The 20987-nt window shown below is 35.4% G+C and overlaps 1 protein-coding gene across 3 annotated transcripts in view; it reads left to right on the top strand.

Moving 5' to 3' along the window:
* LOC133632311 (semaphorin-4B-like) overlaps window positions 1-20987 on the top strand; it is a 159020-nt gene that overhangs the window by 106186 nt on the left and 31847 nt on the right. For all 3 annotated transcript variants that reach the window (XM_062024694.1, XM_062024686.1, XM_062024703.1), the window contains 5 exons: window positions 14082-14242; window positions 15194-15256; window positions 16436-16534; window positions 18756-18867; window positions 19075-19191. In XM_062024694.1, coding sequence (XP_061880678.1) covers window positions 14082-14242; window positions 15194-15256; window positions 16436-16534; window positions 18756-18867; window positions 19075-19191 — 552 coding nt within the window. The remainder of the gene's footprint in view (window positions 1-14081; window positions 14243-15193; window positions 15257-16435; window positions 16535-18755; window positions 18868-19074; window positions 19192-20987) is intronic.

Below are 20987 nucleotides of genomic sequence, written 5' to 3'. Positions count from 1 at the left end.
CTAGATGTGTTCACTTACCAGAGACAAACTGTTCACAGCACAGTCTTGAGTGTTCTCTAGGAGTCCAGTGATCCCTCCGTATCATGCTCCGTATGTCAGAAATCCACTTGCTACGGCGGGCAACGTTATGCACCAAGTAACAACACGATTCGATCTGTTTCTTCTTCTGTAGTTTTTTCAGGTCTGTCGATATAGCGCCTCAATAGTGGTGCAGCGCTGCAACTGCAGTTAAAATATATAGCTGCCGCAGAGGGACATCAATCGCTCAATCAACACAACCGGAGCTTTACGCTGTGTTGAGCAATATCAATTGATATCAATCTGGCTGGGGGGTGGCACAAAATTAGCTGGAAGCGGCCGCTCCGCAATTTTGAACGCAGGAAAAACCCTGCTCATGCATCCTGATAAGGTAAGCAAATTATTAGATATAACAGCCAAAGCAAGCCTGACTGCATTGTATAGAAACAGAGATTTTATTAGCTATTTAAAATTAAATCTATATGTAGACCCTCTTAAAAGTGATTAATCATTATTTTAAAAAAGTATATAAAGGTAGATTTGAACAAAATAAAATTAGATAAAAAAATAAAGATGTGTTTGCATAAATATAAAGCTTATATACACATATTACTTTTTAATTAATCAAAAAAAAGTGTAGTATGATACAACATGGACAAACCAACCATTTTTTTCACTTTTGTTTTTTACTTTGTATTGTTAATTGTTTTAATGTATTAGAATTGTTGTATGATTGTTACTTAATTTCATTTTTTCTTATTTTCTTAATAATAGAATGATTAATAGGTACTTAATAGATACATGCCCTCATCTACCAAGATCCCAAATGACAAGTATTAAATAGCGTTTACCATTACTTAACTTGCATACAATTGATAACGAGTACAAAAGTGGTGCAGACTGCCCCATTTATATTAGGTTTTTGTGTGAACTACAGACTGTCACCATAGAGACAGACGTTTCCTGCGCACCCATTGCATCATATGCTCCAACCTGGGATATTTTGCCATGTTGTGGGAAATGCAGCATACAACTATAATATGTATCACCTTTTCTGGGTTATATGCGGAATCGAGACAAAATAATCTATTTTAGTACGCCGAATGTCTGGAATGATTCAGACGCATTAAAAAAAATGCAAGAAAATGCATGTTACAAGAAGTTTTTTTTTCATTTAGAAGATATACTGTATTATTTACATATTACCTACGCAAAAAAACTAATGCCATTAAAAAAACGCCAGCAGATAAAAAAAACAAAATTGAATTAGCAGTTCTAAAATGATAAAATGCCATTACTAAATAGACAATATGTCTAATATTTGTATTTCCAACAGTCCAAATATGTTGGACACAAACGGAGAATTCTCTCTCCATCTTGTATCATTGCACTGATGGCCTCCTCATAATGACCACGGCGCAGCCATTTCAGCATAACTGTCCCAGTTTGCACATACTGTACTTTCCACATTTGATAGCGGCCGCAAACCGTTTCAGTCTTGATAAATCACATTAATTAAATTTGTGTCCTCCTCCAGCATCTATACTTGCATAGCCTATACATGAAGACTGACATGCTAAATGAATTGTACTCTCTATTTTTCTCATTTCATAGACGCAATCCTCTGTGCACCAGCTTAGTAGATCGGCTTCATGTGCGCTATCAAGTTTGCACGTGTTTCATAATACATGCAAATATTTAGATCAGGCACTCAGTGTTTACGCATATTACAAGAATGTTTACTCATTTATTGTATAATTGGTTTTATTGTATTAATTACTTTTACATACATATATTAATTTAATAATAACATTAATAATGATTTTAAACACATTATTTTGTTGTGTATTTGTGTACTTTTTTATGTATACAATCATTCATCGCCACATTGCGCTTCAAATATTGCAGTTTCACCACATCACATATTTTTTAAGCATATTCCACAACATTTTAGGCCTAATTTAACCATTTTCAAGCATACAAATGGCTAAAATAACTAAAAATATAAATACCACAGTAGTATCCATCCATTCATTTTCTACCGCTTGTCCATTATGGGGTCGCGGGGGGTGCTGGAGCCTATCTCAGCTGCATTCGGGCGGTAGACAGGGTAGACTCTGGACAAGTCGCCACCTCATCACAGGGCCAACACAGATAGACAGACAACATTCACATTCACATTCACATTCACAGACTAGGGACAATTTAGTGTTGCCAATCAACCTACCCCCAGGTGCATGTCTTTGGAGGTGGGAGGAAGCCAGAGTACCCGGAGGGAACCTACGCAGTCACGGGGAGAACATGCAAACTCCACACAGAAAGCTCCCGAGCCCGGGATTGAACTCAGGACCTTTGTATTGTGAGGCACACGTACTAACCCCTCTTCCACCCTGATGCTCTACCACAGTAGTATGGTCACTAAATGAGACCAAACCAATCAGACCACACACAGTGTTCAGTCTTGTGGCCACTGATTGGCTCATGTTGAGGCAGCATTACTATATTGGATTAAAAGAGTGAAAAGTTGACTAAAGGGTGTTATTTCATGTCTAGAGGGTTCTCATAATGATGAAAAATGTACTTAGAATATAGTAAACATGTTTTTTATGCTTGAGCTATAAAAATATTCATAATTAGGGATTTCTACTTTGCAGAAATTCATTGTCCGGATCTAATTAACAGCGACAAAGGAGAGATTACTGGATTTTAAATTGTATGTTATATATTTGGATGTTTTAGATTAGGTTTGTTTGGCTAGATAAAAAGATAGATATAATCTCTAATCTAAAAAAACAAAAACAAATCATCTATCTTTTTTTCTCTCAGTCTATATTCAGTTAGTGCATGCCGACCACTGAAGCGTTGTGTAGCAAAAAAAGAGCACACACCTTCAGATTGTGTTGTTTACAGTTATCATGCAGGAGCAAATGGGATTTTTGTAGTTTTGTGTCGACCCTACTGACGTGAGTACACATCGCAGTGAGAGACAGCTGCACCTTGCAGATAGTCAAGAAGAAGCACATCTTGGCAGCATTAGGCGGCAGAAAAGGTGTTTGTGCTAAAAAAGCATGAAAAGTCAAATGGAATATGTACACTTGATGAGGCTTAAATAGAGGACGGTAACCTGCAGTCAAAACACAAAGAGGATGAAGTCAGTGCATGCCTGTCTCACTGACAACAAGGCCCTGACACATGTGGGATGCACAGCTCTGTCATTAGTGTCTCTTTAGGTGTCAGGCCGTTGGCACGCACAGCGGCGGTGGTCTGCTCGGCCTGGATGTTAAGTCACCATAAGGCGGCTTTTTTAGTATGCAGGTGCCTTACTCAGACAAGCAGCTAGCATATTTCTCTCAGTTGCAACACAAAACAGACGTGCCTGCACTCGCCTGGCCTTGTCAGAAGCGAGGCGGCAAAGAGTCAGAGGTGATACCCTAAACTTGTACATGCACGGGAAGTCGTCTTTATGAAAGAATGTTGACGGACAGATGGGGAAATATAAGGCATATACAGGGGAGTTACCATGGCAACCGGAGCTCGTCCACTCAATGAGGTGACGATTGAAGCGCTTGAAAGTGGCAGCAAAAAATGACGTGTACTGCAGTTCAATCGCACTAAACATGTTTGCAATAAAAGCAGCCAATCACTGTACAAAACACAAATAACTTCTTTGTGAACACTACCAAAACATGAGAGGTGTCCTGGCTGGTCAACCAACAATATAAAGCAACGGTTCTGCATTTACTCTAGCACTTCAAAAATATTTGACTTTGCAAGTACAACCATTTTTGCAACCTCAGCTTGTCATTACACTTTAGCTTTGAATAAACAGCTTATAATTAGGGATACAATGTAGCTGTGTTTTTTGGTACCGGTTCCTAATTAGGTCGGTCCAGGAGGACCGTTAAGATTCTGGAGTAATGATACTGCTATCGATATTTTTATGACAAGCTGTCACATTCAGTTCAAATGCTGCTACTACGCGTGGGTAGATGATAATTAGCTTGGAATAATCACAAATAATGAACCAACACCACACAAAGTTTGCAACACAACAATATTTCCTCATCGTCGTCAAAGTCACGCACGCTAATAAGAGTTAGTGTCAGTTTGAAGTGAACGCCATTTAACATTCGACCACCGCTACAGCGCGCTTCATCAACCTGACGGTCCTTTAAGCGTTTTAGTAATCCACAGACCGATATAAATCCACTCAAAAAAGTGAACATTTTAATAATGACGTAGTCCTTTTATTTACATAATACACACACAACACAGACACATCAGTAGCTATCAACACTCAATACGGCTTCCGGTCCGTCAGTCAAATAGGTCCGTGTGCAACATAAACACAAATAGGAATTACTATTGTTCACAATCCTTATATAAGACATGAACACATATGTTGTTTTTTTAATGCATTTTAAGTCGTAAATAAATAAATACATAAAAGGTTTGCTAACAATGTAGTCATTGGGGGCTCTCTATTTTGTCCACAAAACCCTCTAAATACCCATCCAAAACCCGCCAACAATACTCTTTATACATATTGTGACCTGAATATTAACCAAATATTAGCGATTTGTTAATATAAAAGCTAACACAAACAATTTCTTAGCGGCACAATGATACAGACAGCTAAGTAGCCCTTTGCTGCCTTTACTGTGAGCCGGCAGCGATGTCCTGCTGCTCCCGCATAATCATGTCTCAGCTCATCAAAGTTATTGTAGATTATGAATCATGCCACTCATCTGGATAGTAGGAGGATTTTGCCTTGAATCTAGAAGTTGTTCATATGTGACATTCAATTCAGACCCGGAAATGGAGATGGAGACAAACACACACAACCGAAGACAGTGTCTGCAGACAAACTTCCTTGTTAACCCTTCGTGTGCATCATGATTAATTGTTCATCCAAATGAGAAGATATTGACATCCTATCAGTCGTCATCGATGTAAAAGAAAACATTATACAGTAAGCTATCATTTTAGATCTGTTTAGCAGAGCTCCTAAAACTTGTAGCTCATTCTCCTTGAAGTCAAGATCAACAATATAAGGTTCTGGATCATAATTTTGCCCAAAGTAATCGTTGTTGGCTCTCACAAAGTCTGCACGATTTGTATTGTTTTTGGTGGGGAAGGGATCTGCGATGACGTGTCTGGCTTCCTCATTATCTCTCAAAATGGCTCAGGAATCTCCGTGAGATTGATACCATTTTGATCATGTCTATTTACTTGCAAACTTTGAAAGTCTTTAGGTCTCATAAATCAGATATATATGATAATAGCTTCAATATATAAGCAACTTGTTTTTTCACTCTACTGGTACTTTAAAGGTCTGTGAATGAACATGAATATCATTTTACTTTATTTTTTAATTACTATTATTTTAAATGTTATTATAGGGACAAGTGGTAGAAAATGGATGGATGGTACTTTAAAGGTCTGTGAATGAACACAAATATAATTTTACTTTATTTTTTAATTACTATTATTTTAAATGTTATTATAGGGACAAGCGGTAGAAAATGAATGGATGGATTAGATAGTGTAATTGTAATGAATAGAAACACAGTGATGGATCTGTGTGGTCTTTACAAGATGATGACCTAACAACTGCATTGCAACTTGCACATGCACACATAGTTGGCTTGTTTAAGACCTAAAAATCAATTGTTGAAAAAATACTTGCCTACTGTGAGATCTTATATCTGGATGTTGCTGGTGCTAATAAAAATGCCCCCCAAAAAATGAATTTTTTTCACATCTTTATTTGAACAAAGTTACAAAGAATCAATCAAAGATTATTTATATAGCCCTTAATCACACGTCTCAAAGGGCTGCACATATAGTGGCGATGAATGCCGTTAAGAAATATCGATACTAGTATCGGCAATGATAAAATCCTAACGATATACATCCCTATGTATAATTGCAATTTATTAGAGGAAAAGTTTAATTTAATTTGATTAATACATTGGATTGAAATAATTATTTTTATTAATATACAGTATTTGTACAGTACAGGCCAAAAGTTTGGACACACCTTCTCCTCATTCAATGCGTTTTCTTTATTTTCATGACTATGTACATTGTAGATTGTCACTGAAGGCATCAAAACTATGAACGAACACATGTGGAGTTATGTACTTAACAACAAAAGGTGAAATAACTGAAAACATGTTTTATATTGTAGTTTCTTCAAAATAGCCACCCTTTGCTCTGATTACTGCTTTGCGCACTCTTGTCCTTCTCTTGATGAGCTTCAAGCACACCTGTGAAGTGAAAACCATTTCAAGTGACTACCTCTTGAAGCTCATCGAGAGAATGCCAGGAGTGTCCGAAAAAATAATCAGAGCAAAGGGTGGCTATTTTGAAGGAACTAGAATATAAAACATGTTTTCAGTTATTTCACCTTTTTTTGTTAAGTACATAACTCCACATATGCTCATTCGTAGTTTTGATGCCTTCAGTGACAATCTACAATGTAAATAGTCATGAAAATAAAGAAAACTCATTGAATGAGAAGGTGTGTCCAAACTTTTGGCCTGTACTGTATATATAATATATTTATATACAATCAAAAATAATTAATTAAATCAAATAAAGAATTAATTAAATCAAATGTATTATGTATATATTAATTATTTATTTGATTTATTGATAATGTGTTCTATTGTAATTATTTTTATTATTAAATTAATTTAAAAAAAATTTAATCGCTAACATATCCTATATAGTCTTGCAATAAACAAAAAGTCGGGAGCCAACTCCATATTTCTTACTCTTATGTTCCACTTCCAGCTTACTTAGTTTTTTTTGTCTCTCTAGTCCAGTGGTTCTCAACCTTTTTTCAGTGATGTACCCCCTGTAAACATTTTTTAAATTCAAGTATCCCCTAATCAGAGCAAAGCATTTTTGGTTGAAAAAAAAGAGATAAAAAAGTAAAATACAACACTATGTCATCAGTTTCTGATGTATTAAATTGTATAACAGTGCAAAATATTGCTCATTTGTTGTGGTCTTTCTTGAACTATTTGGAAAAAAAGATATACAAATAACTAAAAACTTGTTGAAAAATAGACAAGTGATTCATTCATAAATAAAGATTTCTACACATAGAAGTAATCATCAACTTAAAGTGCCCTCTTTGGGGATTGTAATAGAGATCCATCTGGATTCATGAACTTAATTCTAAACATTTCTTCACAAAAAAAGAAATCTTTAACATCAATATTTATGGAAGATGTCCACAACAAATCTAGCTGTCAACACTGAATATTGCATTGTTGCATTTCTTTTCACAGTTCTTTTTGACAGACATTTTTAAAAAATCCCACGTACCCCTTGGCATACCTTCAAGTACCCCCATTTTAGAACCACTGCTCTAGTCTAGCATCCTTTTGGCAACCTGTGGCTGATACAACAGGTTAGCGCTGCCAGTATTGATGATAAGTGTGCTCCACAGCGCGAGCAGAGGTTAAACGCTCAGGGTGGCAAGCTGCTGATGAAGCAAGTAGCTGATGGATGGATGTCAAGCCAAGCTCTGAAGTGGTCTTTGTGTGTGCTCGAGTGTGTGTCTGGGTGCGCGTGTGTGTGGATGTGTGTGTTACGAGCATGTCCAAACCACAAATGACATCCTAAGGACACAGTTATTGATTACACGGGTCAACCTCAACCAAAGGAAATGTTCAACAACCTCTCAGCGTTACCTTGGCTACCCACTTTAAAAGCCCAATTACTGCACGCACTTTCGGAGTTGAACTTTCATGATTGTGGCCTCCTCTCATTGTGATGCCGTTGTTTGACACTGTGATTTATGGCACGGTTTTAATATACCACAGGAGACCATCTGGCTCGTATTTGTCCTGGCATGAGTAAAGATGAAGGATGGTATGTTTCTCTCTTAAAAGTTTTTTTAACAAGTATGAAGTGGTTTCCAAAAAAAGTCAAATAGATGAATCACAAATTTAACCAAGTCATTGAAATGTAGATAACTGAGAAGCATTTTGTCTGCCTTTGTGTATTGCTGCACCGTGTTGTGGTTTCATGTCAATATCTGCCGATACTTATTTGACTGATGCATTTTTTTTCTCTCTCTCTTTCTTTTTTCATGGGTTTCCTTTTATGGGGTGAAAAACATCTGACATGTGTCAAAAAAACTCAATAAACAAATGTTTAAAATAAAAAAGGTTTTTAACTAATTTAATATTGTTTTTATTTTTGAAGTATTTTTTATTGGTTTTTGATATGCTTATTTAATATTTGTTTAAATGTTAGGTAGAAGCCTATTTTTTCAGTCATTTTCATTTATCCTTCTCATTTGAGTTGCAAACTAATCCGATATATTTTTTAAAGTGTTTAATAAAAGCTAATTAATGCTTTTTACTATTTAAGTTTAATGTAGTCTTAATTCATTAATTTGTTATTTAATACATTCTTTTTTTAGTTATTATTTTTATACAGTTTGTTGTATTTATTTGTTATAATAAAGAAATGTCTTAATAGACATTTAAAACAGTTCAGTTTGGTTTTTGTGTTTATTTTATTTGATTGTTTTGTTTTTCAATCAATCAATCAATGTTTATTTATATAGCCCTAAATCACAAAAGTCTCAAAGGGCTGCACAAGCCACAACGACATCCTCGGCACAGAGCCCACACAAGGGACGTCGATGTGAATGACCATGAGAAACCTTGGGGAGGATCGCATATGTGGGTAACCCCCCCTCTAAGTACAGTCCCTAGTGGATCCAACATAACAGTGAGAGTCCAGTCCATAGTGGGGCCAGCAAAAGACCATCCCGAGCGGAGACAGGTCAGTAGCGCAGAGATGTCCCCAACCGATGCACAGGCGAGCGGTCCACCCCGGGTCCCAACTCTGGACAGCCAGCACATCATCCATGGTCATGGTTTTTTTACTGTTTTTGCAGAAACAATCTAAAAAAATTTATTTTATTTGATGATACGTACTTTATAAGTGTTTAAGTTCATTACATCTGTTAGATTGCATTTTAAAGCTATTTATTTTATAGGTTTTTAGATATTTTTTTATTCTGATTAGTTAATTCCAACCATTTAATCAGATGTTTTTTTAATTATTAAATTCATCTTTTGTAAGTGTCTATTATGTATTTATTTTTTATTTTTTTATTATTATTATAATTTGTCAAGTTTATTTATATCGGCATTAATCCAATTTGAGAAGTTTTAGCCTCTTTTTTAATATATTATTTATGTTTTTCCTGTCCTTACGTAACCAATAGGATTTTTTTTTTTTTTTTATTGCCTCCCCGCCTATGACGTTATTGACAGTCTTGGTCTACATTCACCCCAGATGTTTTACGATTTTCATCAGAGTGAGCTCTCCTCTTACTAAGATGTGATTTAATGAACAAGATGAGGTTTATGCAGCTGGATCTCTCTGTCCCTCTCTCGAGAGGAAGCTGAGTAGATTTTGCCAAAGTTCTTTATGCGTTCCATGAGGCATATTTATATGGAAGTTTTAAATTGTGTGTTGCAAACATTTATTCACAATTTAGCGGCCCAGAGAGACACTCAGCATACAGCCGGTGTCTTTTTCTTACCTTCTCGTGAATTCAAAAATTTACGTGGCTAGATTTATAAGGGAGAAAAAGGATGTAAAAAAAGTTTAACTGCAGCAAATATTAGTGTTTACGGGCCGGTAATCTTATTTGGACAAGCAAACGGAGACTGTGACCTCTGGCGTTTTGTCATGTGGAGTTTTATTGTGTTTGGAATGAGAGGCAAAAGGTAAACATTTACAAATTAATTTGCTTTAGAAAATATGTAAACACTTTGCCAGTGGGATCCAGCAGATGGTGCTGTATTAAAAAAATCCTTCTTGGATTTTTCTTTTCTTAACATGTGTTGTATTTAATGCAGTGTAGTGATTAAATAATGTTATATAGAGGTGTTATGTATAATGAGTAAGGATGTGTCGATCGATCAGCCATTGATCAATATCGACCGATTTTTGTGAAAAAGTACATGATCATGGTCAATGTTGATCATAAATATCGATACCCTCTGACTGACACTGTATTTATTTATAGTCCTCCAGCTAACAAGCTAGCAGCTAATTATGTGTCTCCATACACCAAGTGGAGCCACTCCCCTAAGTTAATAGTTATCAGTTCCATTAGCGCATATAAACTGCATTTCTTTGTATCGTAAGTTATCAAGTAAGTATGAATTATTATCACTGGAGGACGATGCTAAACATGTTACACAGCGAGAGCAAGCATGGAGCAGTTATGCTAATAACTAGGCTAACCTCTAAGCTAGCTTGAAACAACACCAATAAATTAGTTCTAAGTAAACTTTAAGAAGTGTAGATGGAACCACGTCGCAGCAGAAAGTAAGAAGTTATTAATATGAAATTAACAAGTAGAATAATAAGACCAATTACCATGAATTGATTAACGTGGACCCCGACTTAAACAAGTTGAAAAACTTATTCGGGTGTTACCATTTAGTGGTCAATTGTACGGAATATGTACTGTACTGTACAATCTACTAATAAAAGTTTAAATCAATCAATCAAATAGTTTAGAGAGAGAATATAACATCAACTTTTGGTGTTTAGGCATTGTTGCAGTGAGTACACGACAAGTAAGAGGAAAGCAGATCGATCCATAAATTGGTGGTGTGCATACCAAGGGTAGTATCAGTATCCATCCATCCATTTTTTACCACATATAATCGAAATTAGAGCGATTAGATCAATATTTTTATATTATCAAAATATTTTTTTTGTTGCTATTGTTGGTGTTTAGAAACTCACGGAATAATTTCCTGGACACATGAGGACTTTGAGGACAAAATCAAAATAATTGAAATGATTAGTAGAGAGTAGGGTTGTACGGTATACCAGTATTAGTATAGTACTTTGTTACTAATGAATCATATTCTGTACTATACTCTAAAAAGTACCGGTCACCTAACATCCACTGTAATGATACCATGATTACATCGATATTTTTTCGCATCACAAAATCTTCTTTTGTTTTTTTAATTTATATTATTATTTATAAACTCAGGAAATATGTCCCTGTACACATGAGGACTTTGAATATGACCATTGTATAACCCTGTAACTACATGGTATCGGATTGATACCCAAATTTGTGTTATCATCCAAAACTAATGTAAAGCATCCAAACAACAGAAGAATAAGTGATTATTACATTTTAACACAAGTGTAGATAGAACATGTTGAAACTGAAAGTAACCAGATATTAACAGTAAATGAACAAGTAGATTAATAATTAATTTTCTACCACTTGTCCTTAATAATTTTGACAAAATAATATAATGGAAAATGACACAATATGTTACTGCATTCGTCAGCAGCTAAATTAGGAGCCATTGTTTACTTACTTACTAATAAAAGACAAGTTGTCTAGTATGTTCACTATTTTATTTAAGGACAAACTTGCAATAAGAAACATATGTTTAATGTACCTTAAGACTTTTAGTTAAAATAAAGCCAATAATGCAATTTTTTGTGGTCCCCTATTTAGAAAAGTACAGAAAAGTATTGAAATACATTTTGGTACTTGTACCAAAATATTGGTATAGGGACAACACTAGTATAGGGTTGTTTTTACTTTTGTTTAGTTATTGTGTACTATTGACTTTGTTTTAATCAAACAATTATATGTAATAAAAGACAATAAGGGACTAGTTTAAATATTGTGTTGATATTGTTAAACTATCAATAAAACTCAGCATAAACACTGTAAATTTAAAAATTTGATACAAGTTGATTGATGATCAGTATTGGTATCGTCCGATCGGAACAATGAGGTTTCCATGTGTTCCAAATGTTGTATAAATCCTTTTCCAGGACTTTTTTAGAGCCTGATTTGGCTTTTATATTAATGAGACACTTTTTTGAGGCTTATGCGATAAAAGCATTCCATTTGCATGTTCAATCAGTAGTGGCTGCTAATTAATGCAAGAGGGATGGTGCTCATTTACTGATTACTGTTGTACATAAGAGGACAGAAGGCTCTTCCCTCTGCTCCTTTCTGATCATGGAAATGTATAAGAAACAAAAAAACAATGAAAGTGTCCACTGTATATGGCTTGTATATATGCATTTTCATGAAAGGAATAAAAAGAAATGACGATAATGAAAAAAAGAAATGATGATGAACTACCTGCCAGTACAGAACAGATGAGAATTTTTGACAGTGTATCATCTATGTATGCCAGGGATATTCAACAATTTTTTGGGGTGGACACATTTAAGGACCAGGGGGCCGGGCTTCTCCCTTTACTATTAGTCTTATTTTGTATATTCCGGAGAACCAGCATCCTCTACAGTAGACATTTGATTTTGGTCGATTTATAGGAGCACTCTGCTGTTTTTAAGGACCTTTTAAAAAAATGTCAGTCAAAGATCATCTCTATGACAACATTTTCAGAATCTGCTGCAAAACTGAGTTTTTTAACGGAACCTGCAGGCCACCAGTTGAATACCCCCAATGATGAAAAAGAGAAGACCTAAAATGGAACTTTGAGGAACACCACTAGTATAACTAAAGAAGTTGAACAAATGCCTACTGACTGCATCTGAAGTAAACAAGCTACAGCAGAGGTGTCCAAACGTTTTTCATCAATGGTCGTACGTACAATGCTTTACATATGTAACGATACAACTTGGTGTCATCTTTGTTTTATAGGTGGCAACATGTATGATTATTAGTTATTGTTATCAAAATGTTAGGTTTTTCTTATTACATTATAGTGGAACCTTGATTTACAAATGTCTCTATTTACAACCTTTTTGGTCTACAATCACTTAGATCCAGCCAAATATCCCTCTGTGTGCGAACAATGTCTTGGCGTACGAAGGCGTCATTCATTTGTTCATTCGTTTATTCACTCATTTATTTTGTGTGCCGCTGGAAGCCCTATGGGGGCTGCCATTTTGATGACATCACTTCCTGTACACGCTACTACTATTTGAAAAAAATGGCACAAATATTCACAGACAAAATGTAAAAAGGGGTTTTCTGTTTGTTTTTTTGTTGCGGCAACATGGTAGGTAACGTTTGAGCACCAAAGGTAAAGGGACGTTTGTGTGTGTGCACGCATTTATGCATTGACTCTGCTTCACTATATGAACTTTTCAGTCTGCAAAACATGTTCAAAAACCAAATATGTTCGTATATCGAGGTTCCACAGTACTTCTTTTTGCTCTGTTTTTCTTACATTTTTCCTATTTTTTTTGTTTGCTTTTATTTCGACAATAAGCAGCGGTTCAAGTAAACTCGAGCTGTGTGCAGCAAATGGTCCTCAAGCTGCACTTTGAACACCCCTGAGCTACAGTACAGTAACACCGAGTTACATAAATCACGTTAAAAAAATTGTGTAATTGCCAAAAAGGAGAGGACTAAGAGGTGCCTTGAGGAACACCTCAGTTATGTAAAACCCTGGTTTGGACCCCAGTGTCCTATGTTTGCTAGCAAGGTTAAAATACTAATGCAAGGATCTGCCAATGTGTATACAGTTGTCCAAGTTCCGCTATACAACAGGAGCAACAGCACCTAAGTGTTTTTAGGAATTTACTGGAATAATGTTTGTCTCTCAAGTTTTAAATTGGACACGGGGGCCTGCATGGTGTCATTCCCGGGACAGACTTGGCCCCCGGGCCGCCAGTTGAATAGAACCGATGTAAGTGAGGGAGTATATTTAGGTGCTTATCACACAGTCAAGTGTGGGCAGAGGACATGTTAATCCTACAATTCCTAGCGTAATTGCTGACTGTGAGAAGAATGCTGCCATTAGTTGGATGTGTTACAAGCAAATCTTGGCAAACTGAGGGATTCCTGACTGTGAGCCATGTCAGGCTGACTGAATGTTGCACTGTTTTCTTTCCAAAAACAGACACGTAACGCGCCAAAAACACCTGCTTGTTGCAACACGTCAGGGTTATCACCTTTAATTTAATATGTATTTGTTAAGTGGTCGTCAGGGCCCATGCATCATAAAGCCGTCCTCTCTGTAATAACACGGTGCATGTGTGTCCTCCAGATGCAAAAGAGAGATCGGCCAAGAGGTTCTCTGTCGAGGGCGTCTTCAATTACACATCTTTGCTGCTCAGCCAGGAGGATGACATGCTCTATGTGGGGGCCAGGGAGGCACTCTTTGCCCTCAGCCTCTCTGACATCAGCAGGACCAAGCTGCAGAAGAACGTGAGTCTCATTTTGACATTTAAAAAAAGTCACATTTTATTTTGATGTCCCCCTTAAAATATCATGGCCACGACAATTATTTGTTCCAGAGTCAAACTGTTACAAAACTTAACACCAGTAATAACTGCACAGCCAATGTTTTAAGTAACATCTTTCTTAACAGTTATACAATTGTGGAAGTCAAATTTAAAATATATCAAATATGTTGTATACAAATGTTTTATGTATTCAATATATTAAATATATTTTTCCCATACAAGAAATAAAGTAGGAACTATGTTCCAGGGTCAAACTCTCACATAACATAAATATTTAATAACTGTATAGCCAATGTTTTAGGCAACATCTTTTTTAACAGTTATACAAATGGGAAAGTCATAAAGTTTATTATATACAAATTGTAAATTCAAAAAATATATTTTATATATTTTCTCCAAAATTTATAGAATGTAGAAAATGAATATAATCTATTCCAGGGCCAAACATAGTAGGCTACATTTAATAACTGTACAGCCAATGTTTTAAATAAAATATTTCTTAACGGTTATACAAATACTGGAGAAATGTTAAATATATAAACACTTTAAATGTATAAAATATATGTAAGTTTTTTTGTTTTTTTTGTCACATAGGAAATTACTTTTGAAGTACATTTAATATGTTCCATAGTCAAACTGTCACCATCACAACACATTTAATAACTGTACTGTACTGCCAAAGTTTTAAATAAGGTCTTTCTTAAAATTTAAACTATATTTTTTACAAGTTTTATCTTTATATAATATATTTTATATATCTTTCTTCCACACATATATACATATATATATATATATATATATATATATATATATATATATATATATATATATATATATATATATTATATTTATACATATATGGTGTTTCTTTGGATTTGAACATGTTTGTATTTGTTTTTGACTATTTCTTCAGCTGACATGGGCGACTCCTCTTGGAAAGAGAGAAGAGTGCAGTTTCAAGGGAAAGAACCTGGAGGTGAGATGCGCCAGTATCCCATCCATCCATCCATTTTCTATCGCTTGTCCCTCTCGGGGTCCCAGGAGACCTGGAGCCTATCCAAGCTGCAGTATTGCCACATAGAAAGATTTTTTTTTAAAAACATAATTTTTTGGTTTCCTCTTGAGGCAAATGTAAATAGTTTGGTTACAATGAGATTCATTTTCTGCACTCCGAACCAGCAGAGGGCAGCACACTATAGAGAACATTATTGAGTCGACGGAGAGAAGGAAATGCTAACTTTTTAACACACATTATACAGCAAGCTCTGTTTTGATTTATTTATTTAAAAAGGAAGCTACACTAAATTGATAATTGAACCTCTTGTGTTTATGGCAGTTTATTTATGCGACAGAAGGTCGCAAACGTTTTGTGAACTTTTAAACACAAACGTTTTTTTTATTAATATTTTGTTTTTACATTTGTCACATAACTTCTGTGTTAAATTTGAAAAAACACTTATACAATGATCTACTGGCTTGGTATGTGTATTACAGATGTCTAAAGTCTGGCTTTTTGATGATAACATCGGCTGTCTGGTCCATGCTTGTGCAAAAATAATTAAAATTATTTAATTATTAATAATTTAATTATTAAAGAACATTACAAAATATGACAAAAATACTACTTCTAACAATAATCTGTTATAACACAAACCTGACATGAAACATCTTCCCCATATAGTTCCCGTAGCTGACTCTCACACAGGAAAAGATAACTGGTGCAGAAAATGAACAATTACTTTTGAGGTAAACGGTGGTACTGCAAGTTGTCCTTTTCACTACAGCGTTGCCCTGAAGTGTCACCTGTCATGTCACCAACAATACCATGAAGTACATGTTTTGACACACCTGTCCTCACCACATCCAAATAGACATTCATCAGGTGTTCGCAGGGAACTCACCGTCTATTTTGCCTTCTATGTGTTCCCTTGTTGTCACGCCAGCTGTTGTATCCTCAGGCGACAAGACCCTGCTAATCTGCATGCTGCAGTGCACACGTCTGCTGCGTATTAGCCACTTAGCTCAGTAGGCAACAGCTGGATGAAGACAGGGAGCCCCCTCACTCACCCAGCCCCAATGAAAGCTTTGTTCTGGCTTCAGCGAGGGTTTTGTTTAGGAATAAAATAACAACGTGATGTTTCTTATTCCTCCCTAGACCGATTGCTTCAATTACATCAAAATCCTGCTGCGGCTCAACAGCACTCACCTGTATGTGTGCGGCACCTACGCCTTCAGTCCAGTCTGCGGCTACATCGTAAGTCACACGTTTCAATAATCAATAATCGGAAGTGAATTGATCCGTCCCTGGGTCAAACTGTCATAACTGCAATCATAAGCCTTTTTGGTATAATTAGTAACTGACATACAGAAAATTTAACAGTACCGTATTTTTCGGACTATAAGTCACAGTTTTTTTCATAGTTTGGCCGGGGGTGCGACTTATACTCAGGACCGACTTATGTGTGAAAATATTAACACATTACCGTAAAATATAAAATAATATTATTTAGCTCATTCACGTAAGAGACTAGACGTATAAGATTTCATCGGATTTAGCGATTAGGAGTGACAGATTGTTTGGTAAACGTATAGCATGGTCTATATGTTATAGTTATTTGAATGACTCTTACCATAATATGTTACGTTAACATACCAGGCACGTTCTCAGTTGGTTATTTATGCCTCATATAACGTACACTTATTCAGCCTGTTGTTCACTATTCCTTATTTATTTTAAATTGCCTTTCAAATGTCTATTCTTGGTGTTGGGTTTTATCAAATAAATTTCCCCCAAAAATGCGACTTATACTCCAGTGCGACTTATACATGTTTTTTTCCTTCTTTATTGTGCATTTTCGGCCGGTGCAACTTATACTCCAGAGCGATTTATACTCCGAAAAATACGGCATAATAAAACTAGAATAAAGCAAGATTATTCACCCAGAATGTTTTTGCAGAACAACGCTGTCACCTAAGTGGTGTTTTATTGGTATTCATGTTTTAACAAGTTATGTATGTTGGCACACATGTTGATCTTTGTGGTTGCTTTGGAAAACATATTTGTTCATCATCATGCTAGTTGTTAGCCTTTACATTCTATTTACGCTAGCATTTGCTTGGATGTATTTGATATTTAATCCTTTGTAATCACCTTGACCAAACTGGAACTTAAGCAAGATTACATACCTAAAATAGATTTAAAAAATACCTGCTTATAACTAATTAAACATGTATACACACACACACACACACACACGCACACACACACACACACACACACACTCACTTACGTATATATACAGTATATATATATATATATATAGAGAGAGAGAGAGAGACAGAGACATCAGAGATCAGAGACGCTGACAATAAATTCCATTTTTGGTTCTAAGTTTTTCATAACACTTTTTCAGTTTGCCATCAAGGGTAACTGTTGTTTGGTGACATGAAAAAGCCAAAGACAAAGCGACATTTTCAGGGTACAACATTTGTATATTCCAAAAGTGCGCAGAGGGATAAAGTTTTCGTTTACTTTTACTTTTGCTATTGAAGCGCACTCATTGACATTTTTCTATAATCAAAATTGCACAGGAGTGATAGGCTGCACTCCATCCTATACAGGTATAGATCTTCTACTCAAAGTATTAGTAATATCTCACTCGCAACTCTTTCTTTGACTTTCAAAGCTTGTCTGTATTATTTCATTATTTTTTTGTTTCCACCCTTTTTATCCCCCTCATTGGCATTCAAGCATGACAAGACCCCGCTGAGGCAATTTAGCCCGACAAGTCAACAGTGGTGGTACAAGGTGTGTGTGTGTGTGTGTGTGTGTGTGTGTGTGTGTGTGTGTGTGTGTGTGTGTGTGTGTGTGTGTGTGTGTGTGTGTGTGTGTGTGTGTGTGTGTGTGTGTGTGTGTGTGTGTGTGTGTGTGTGTGTGTGTGCGTGTGCGTGTGTGTGTGTGCTTTCCAGCAGCAGTAGACGTGTTTGTCTAGCAGAGGAGCACGTCGGGAGTTGATGGTAGCTAGCAGCGGGGTGACATTAACGTCAGCAATCTTCAAACTTTTCCCCCTGCTTTTGACGTCAAAGTGAAACAACAACGCAGCTAGGACGCCTCCAGTTATACGGGACTTGGCAGGACTTGAACCGAGGGGACGGGGTGAACGCTCCTCATGTGTTGACACAGTGCAGGCCTGTGTGTCAGACGTACAACAGTAGATGTTTGTTGTTATAGCACTCATTTAAACATGTGGAAATGCTCTTGCCAGGACATTGAACTCTGTCAATTGGTGCAGATCTGGTTAAATATACCAATCGAGTTTTTTTGCTTTCTAACTTTTTACAATCTACATTGGGGCCATGAGCGGCATTAACCCACCTGATCCAGCAGATGGAGTTGTTTTGAAAAAAATATTTATTTTCTAATGTGCATATCAGCATGACATTATGTGTCCTGCGTTTTCTGTTTTTTGCCACAGAACACGTCAACATTCACCATGGCGAGGGATGACACTGGCGAGGTGGTGATGGAGGACGGGCGTAGCCGCTGCCCTTTTAATCCTGAGTACAAATCCACTGCAATCATCGTTGGTGCGTATAAAAAAAATTAAAAAACGCTTGTGGTTGTTGTATTTCTGCTGTTTTGTTTTGGAAATGTGGCATCATTCAGTAACTGGAAGAAATGTGCTAATGTGCTACTGTACTCGCTAATAATAGCATATCATTTATTTCTAATGGATTACACTGGATTATGAAATAATTCATTTTAACAAGATTTTTTTTAACTTTCTTTTTCAGATGGTGAATTGTACACGGGCACGGTCAGCAACTTCCAAGGGAACGAGCCGGTTATTTATAAGAGTTTGGGGCAAGGCACAGCGTTAAAAACGGAAAACTCTTTAAAATGGTTACAAGGTAAACTTTATTCACATAATGTACACTTTGTGACAACACAGAAAAATATTTTCTTAATGTATTGTACAAAATATACAAGCTTTAATTTAATATATGTAATATTTTTAATAATTTGTCATTTACAGAAAAGTTAAGAGGCATTTTTTTTCTTATAAATATGTGACACACGACTCCCTTGTAAAATAGATTTTCAATCTCTATGGAACTTTCCTGGGTAAATGAATTTTAAATTAAAAAATAAAATAAAAATAAAAATTAAGAGATATTTTAATATTCTTCAATTATAATTATTAATATTTAGTATAACATTTAACAATACATCATTTCATAACTGTTGTCAATTATATAATAATTAATACATTATTAATAATGTACATACTTTTGACTCACATTGTATGTTAATGAGATTTTGGTCCATTATTTAATATAATATTTAACAATGAATATTTGTATAATTATTGTCAATTACATAATAATTAATACATTAATAATAATATACACACTTTTGACTGACACTCTCTTTTAATAAGTACCTTTGTTTTGTTCCTTTATTTTATATAATATTTAATAATGTAAATCTTTCAACAACTCACGATTTGATTCAGAATCAATCTTGATTCCACTCGATTCTCACTTCAAACGCATTCTCGCAATACCATTTGGTATAAAAAATATAATAAAACCTTTTCAAAACAAAGAACAAACTTTTCTCTTGGCTGTTGTTGTATCACATAAGCATGGAGATGGCCTAAAACATATATTTTAAAGAACTGATTCTTTAAAAGAGAAATAAATAAATCAATTTAAAAGAGAAATACATTTAAAAAGTACTTTTTAAATGGATTTTTGAAAATTATTAATCGATTTAGAATCGCAGTAAATAAAAATTGCGATTCAAATGCAAATCGGTTTTATTTAGCACCAGTAAAAAATATTATTATCAATATTAAATTATTACTGTAAAAAGAATCATTATACAGTGTAATTTATCATAATTATATTTATTAACCCATCAATAGTTATTATTTTGCAAATCTAATGAACTCCTTACGTTGTACTGAGCAGCCAGACGTTTCCATTTCAGCTTCTATGGTTATCATTACACTTTTCTTCTGTGCCATCCCTGTTAAAACACGTACGGTAAACCTTTAGCTATGATGATTATAGTTTTTAAACATTTAAGGCCATTTCATTTATAATTTTTAAACATTTAAGGCTAAGGCCATTTCATTTATAATTTTTAAACATTTGAAGCCATTTCATTTATAATTTTTCTTATATAATTTAATAAATACCCAACTGCACGGTCCAGGTCAAAAAGTAGTGCTCATTTGAAACCCTTTGTTACTAATACATGCAGAGAGAGGCCAAGCGCTCTTGTTTTGCGGGAGCTGACTTGTATTAGTCGCCACACATGCACTTCATAAAGCGCTCTGGCAAAGCGCAATTAAGACCCTCCTTGTATTCGGGATGTGGAGGTAATTCATGCTGATGAGACATATGAGTGCAATTACACCGAGGGTTTAGCTTCATCTACTCTCCCAGAACCCACTTTTTTATATATTTAAAGCAGGGGTGTCCAAACTTTTTCCACAGGGGGGTGCATACTAAAAGATTCAAGGTCGCAGGGCCTATTTAGATGTTTAACATTTTCTAAAAACTTTAACCTTAACCTGAAACCAATCCAAAGTTCTTCCAATACAATACAGCTTTTTGTTATTGTTGATAAAGTGTATTATTATGTGTGGTATTAGTATCAACATTTTAACTTGTTAATGTTTTTTTGCTCTCTTCCC

Source organism: Entelurus aequoreus, linkage group LG02 (genome assembly GCF_033978785.1).
Source record: "Entelurus aequoreus isolate RoL-2023_Sb linkage group LG02, RoL_Eaeq_v1.1, whole genome shotgun sequence".
Lineage (NCBI taxonomy): Eukaryota > Metazoa > Chordata > Actinopteri > Syngnathiformes > Syngnathidae > Entelurus > Entelurus aequoreus.
The sequence above is the reverse complement of the archived record's forward strand: the minus strand, read 5'-3'. Positions and strand labels throughout refer to the sequence as shown.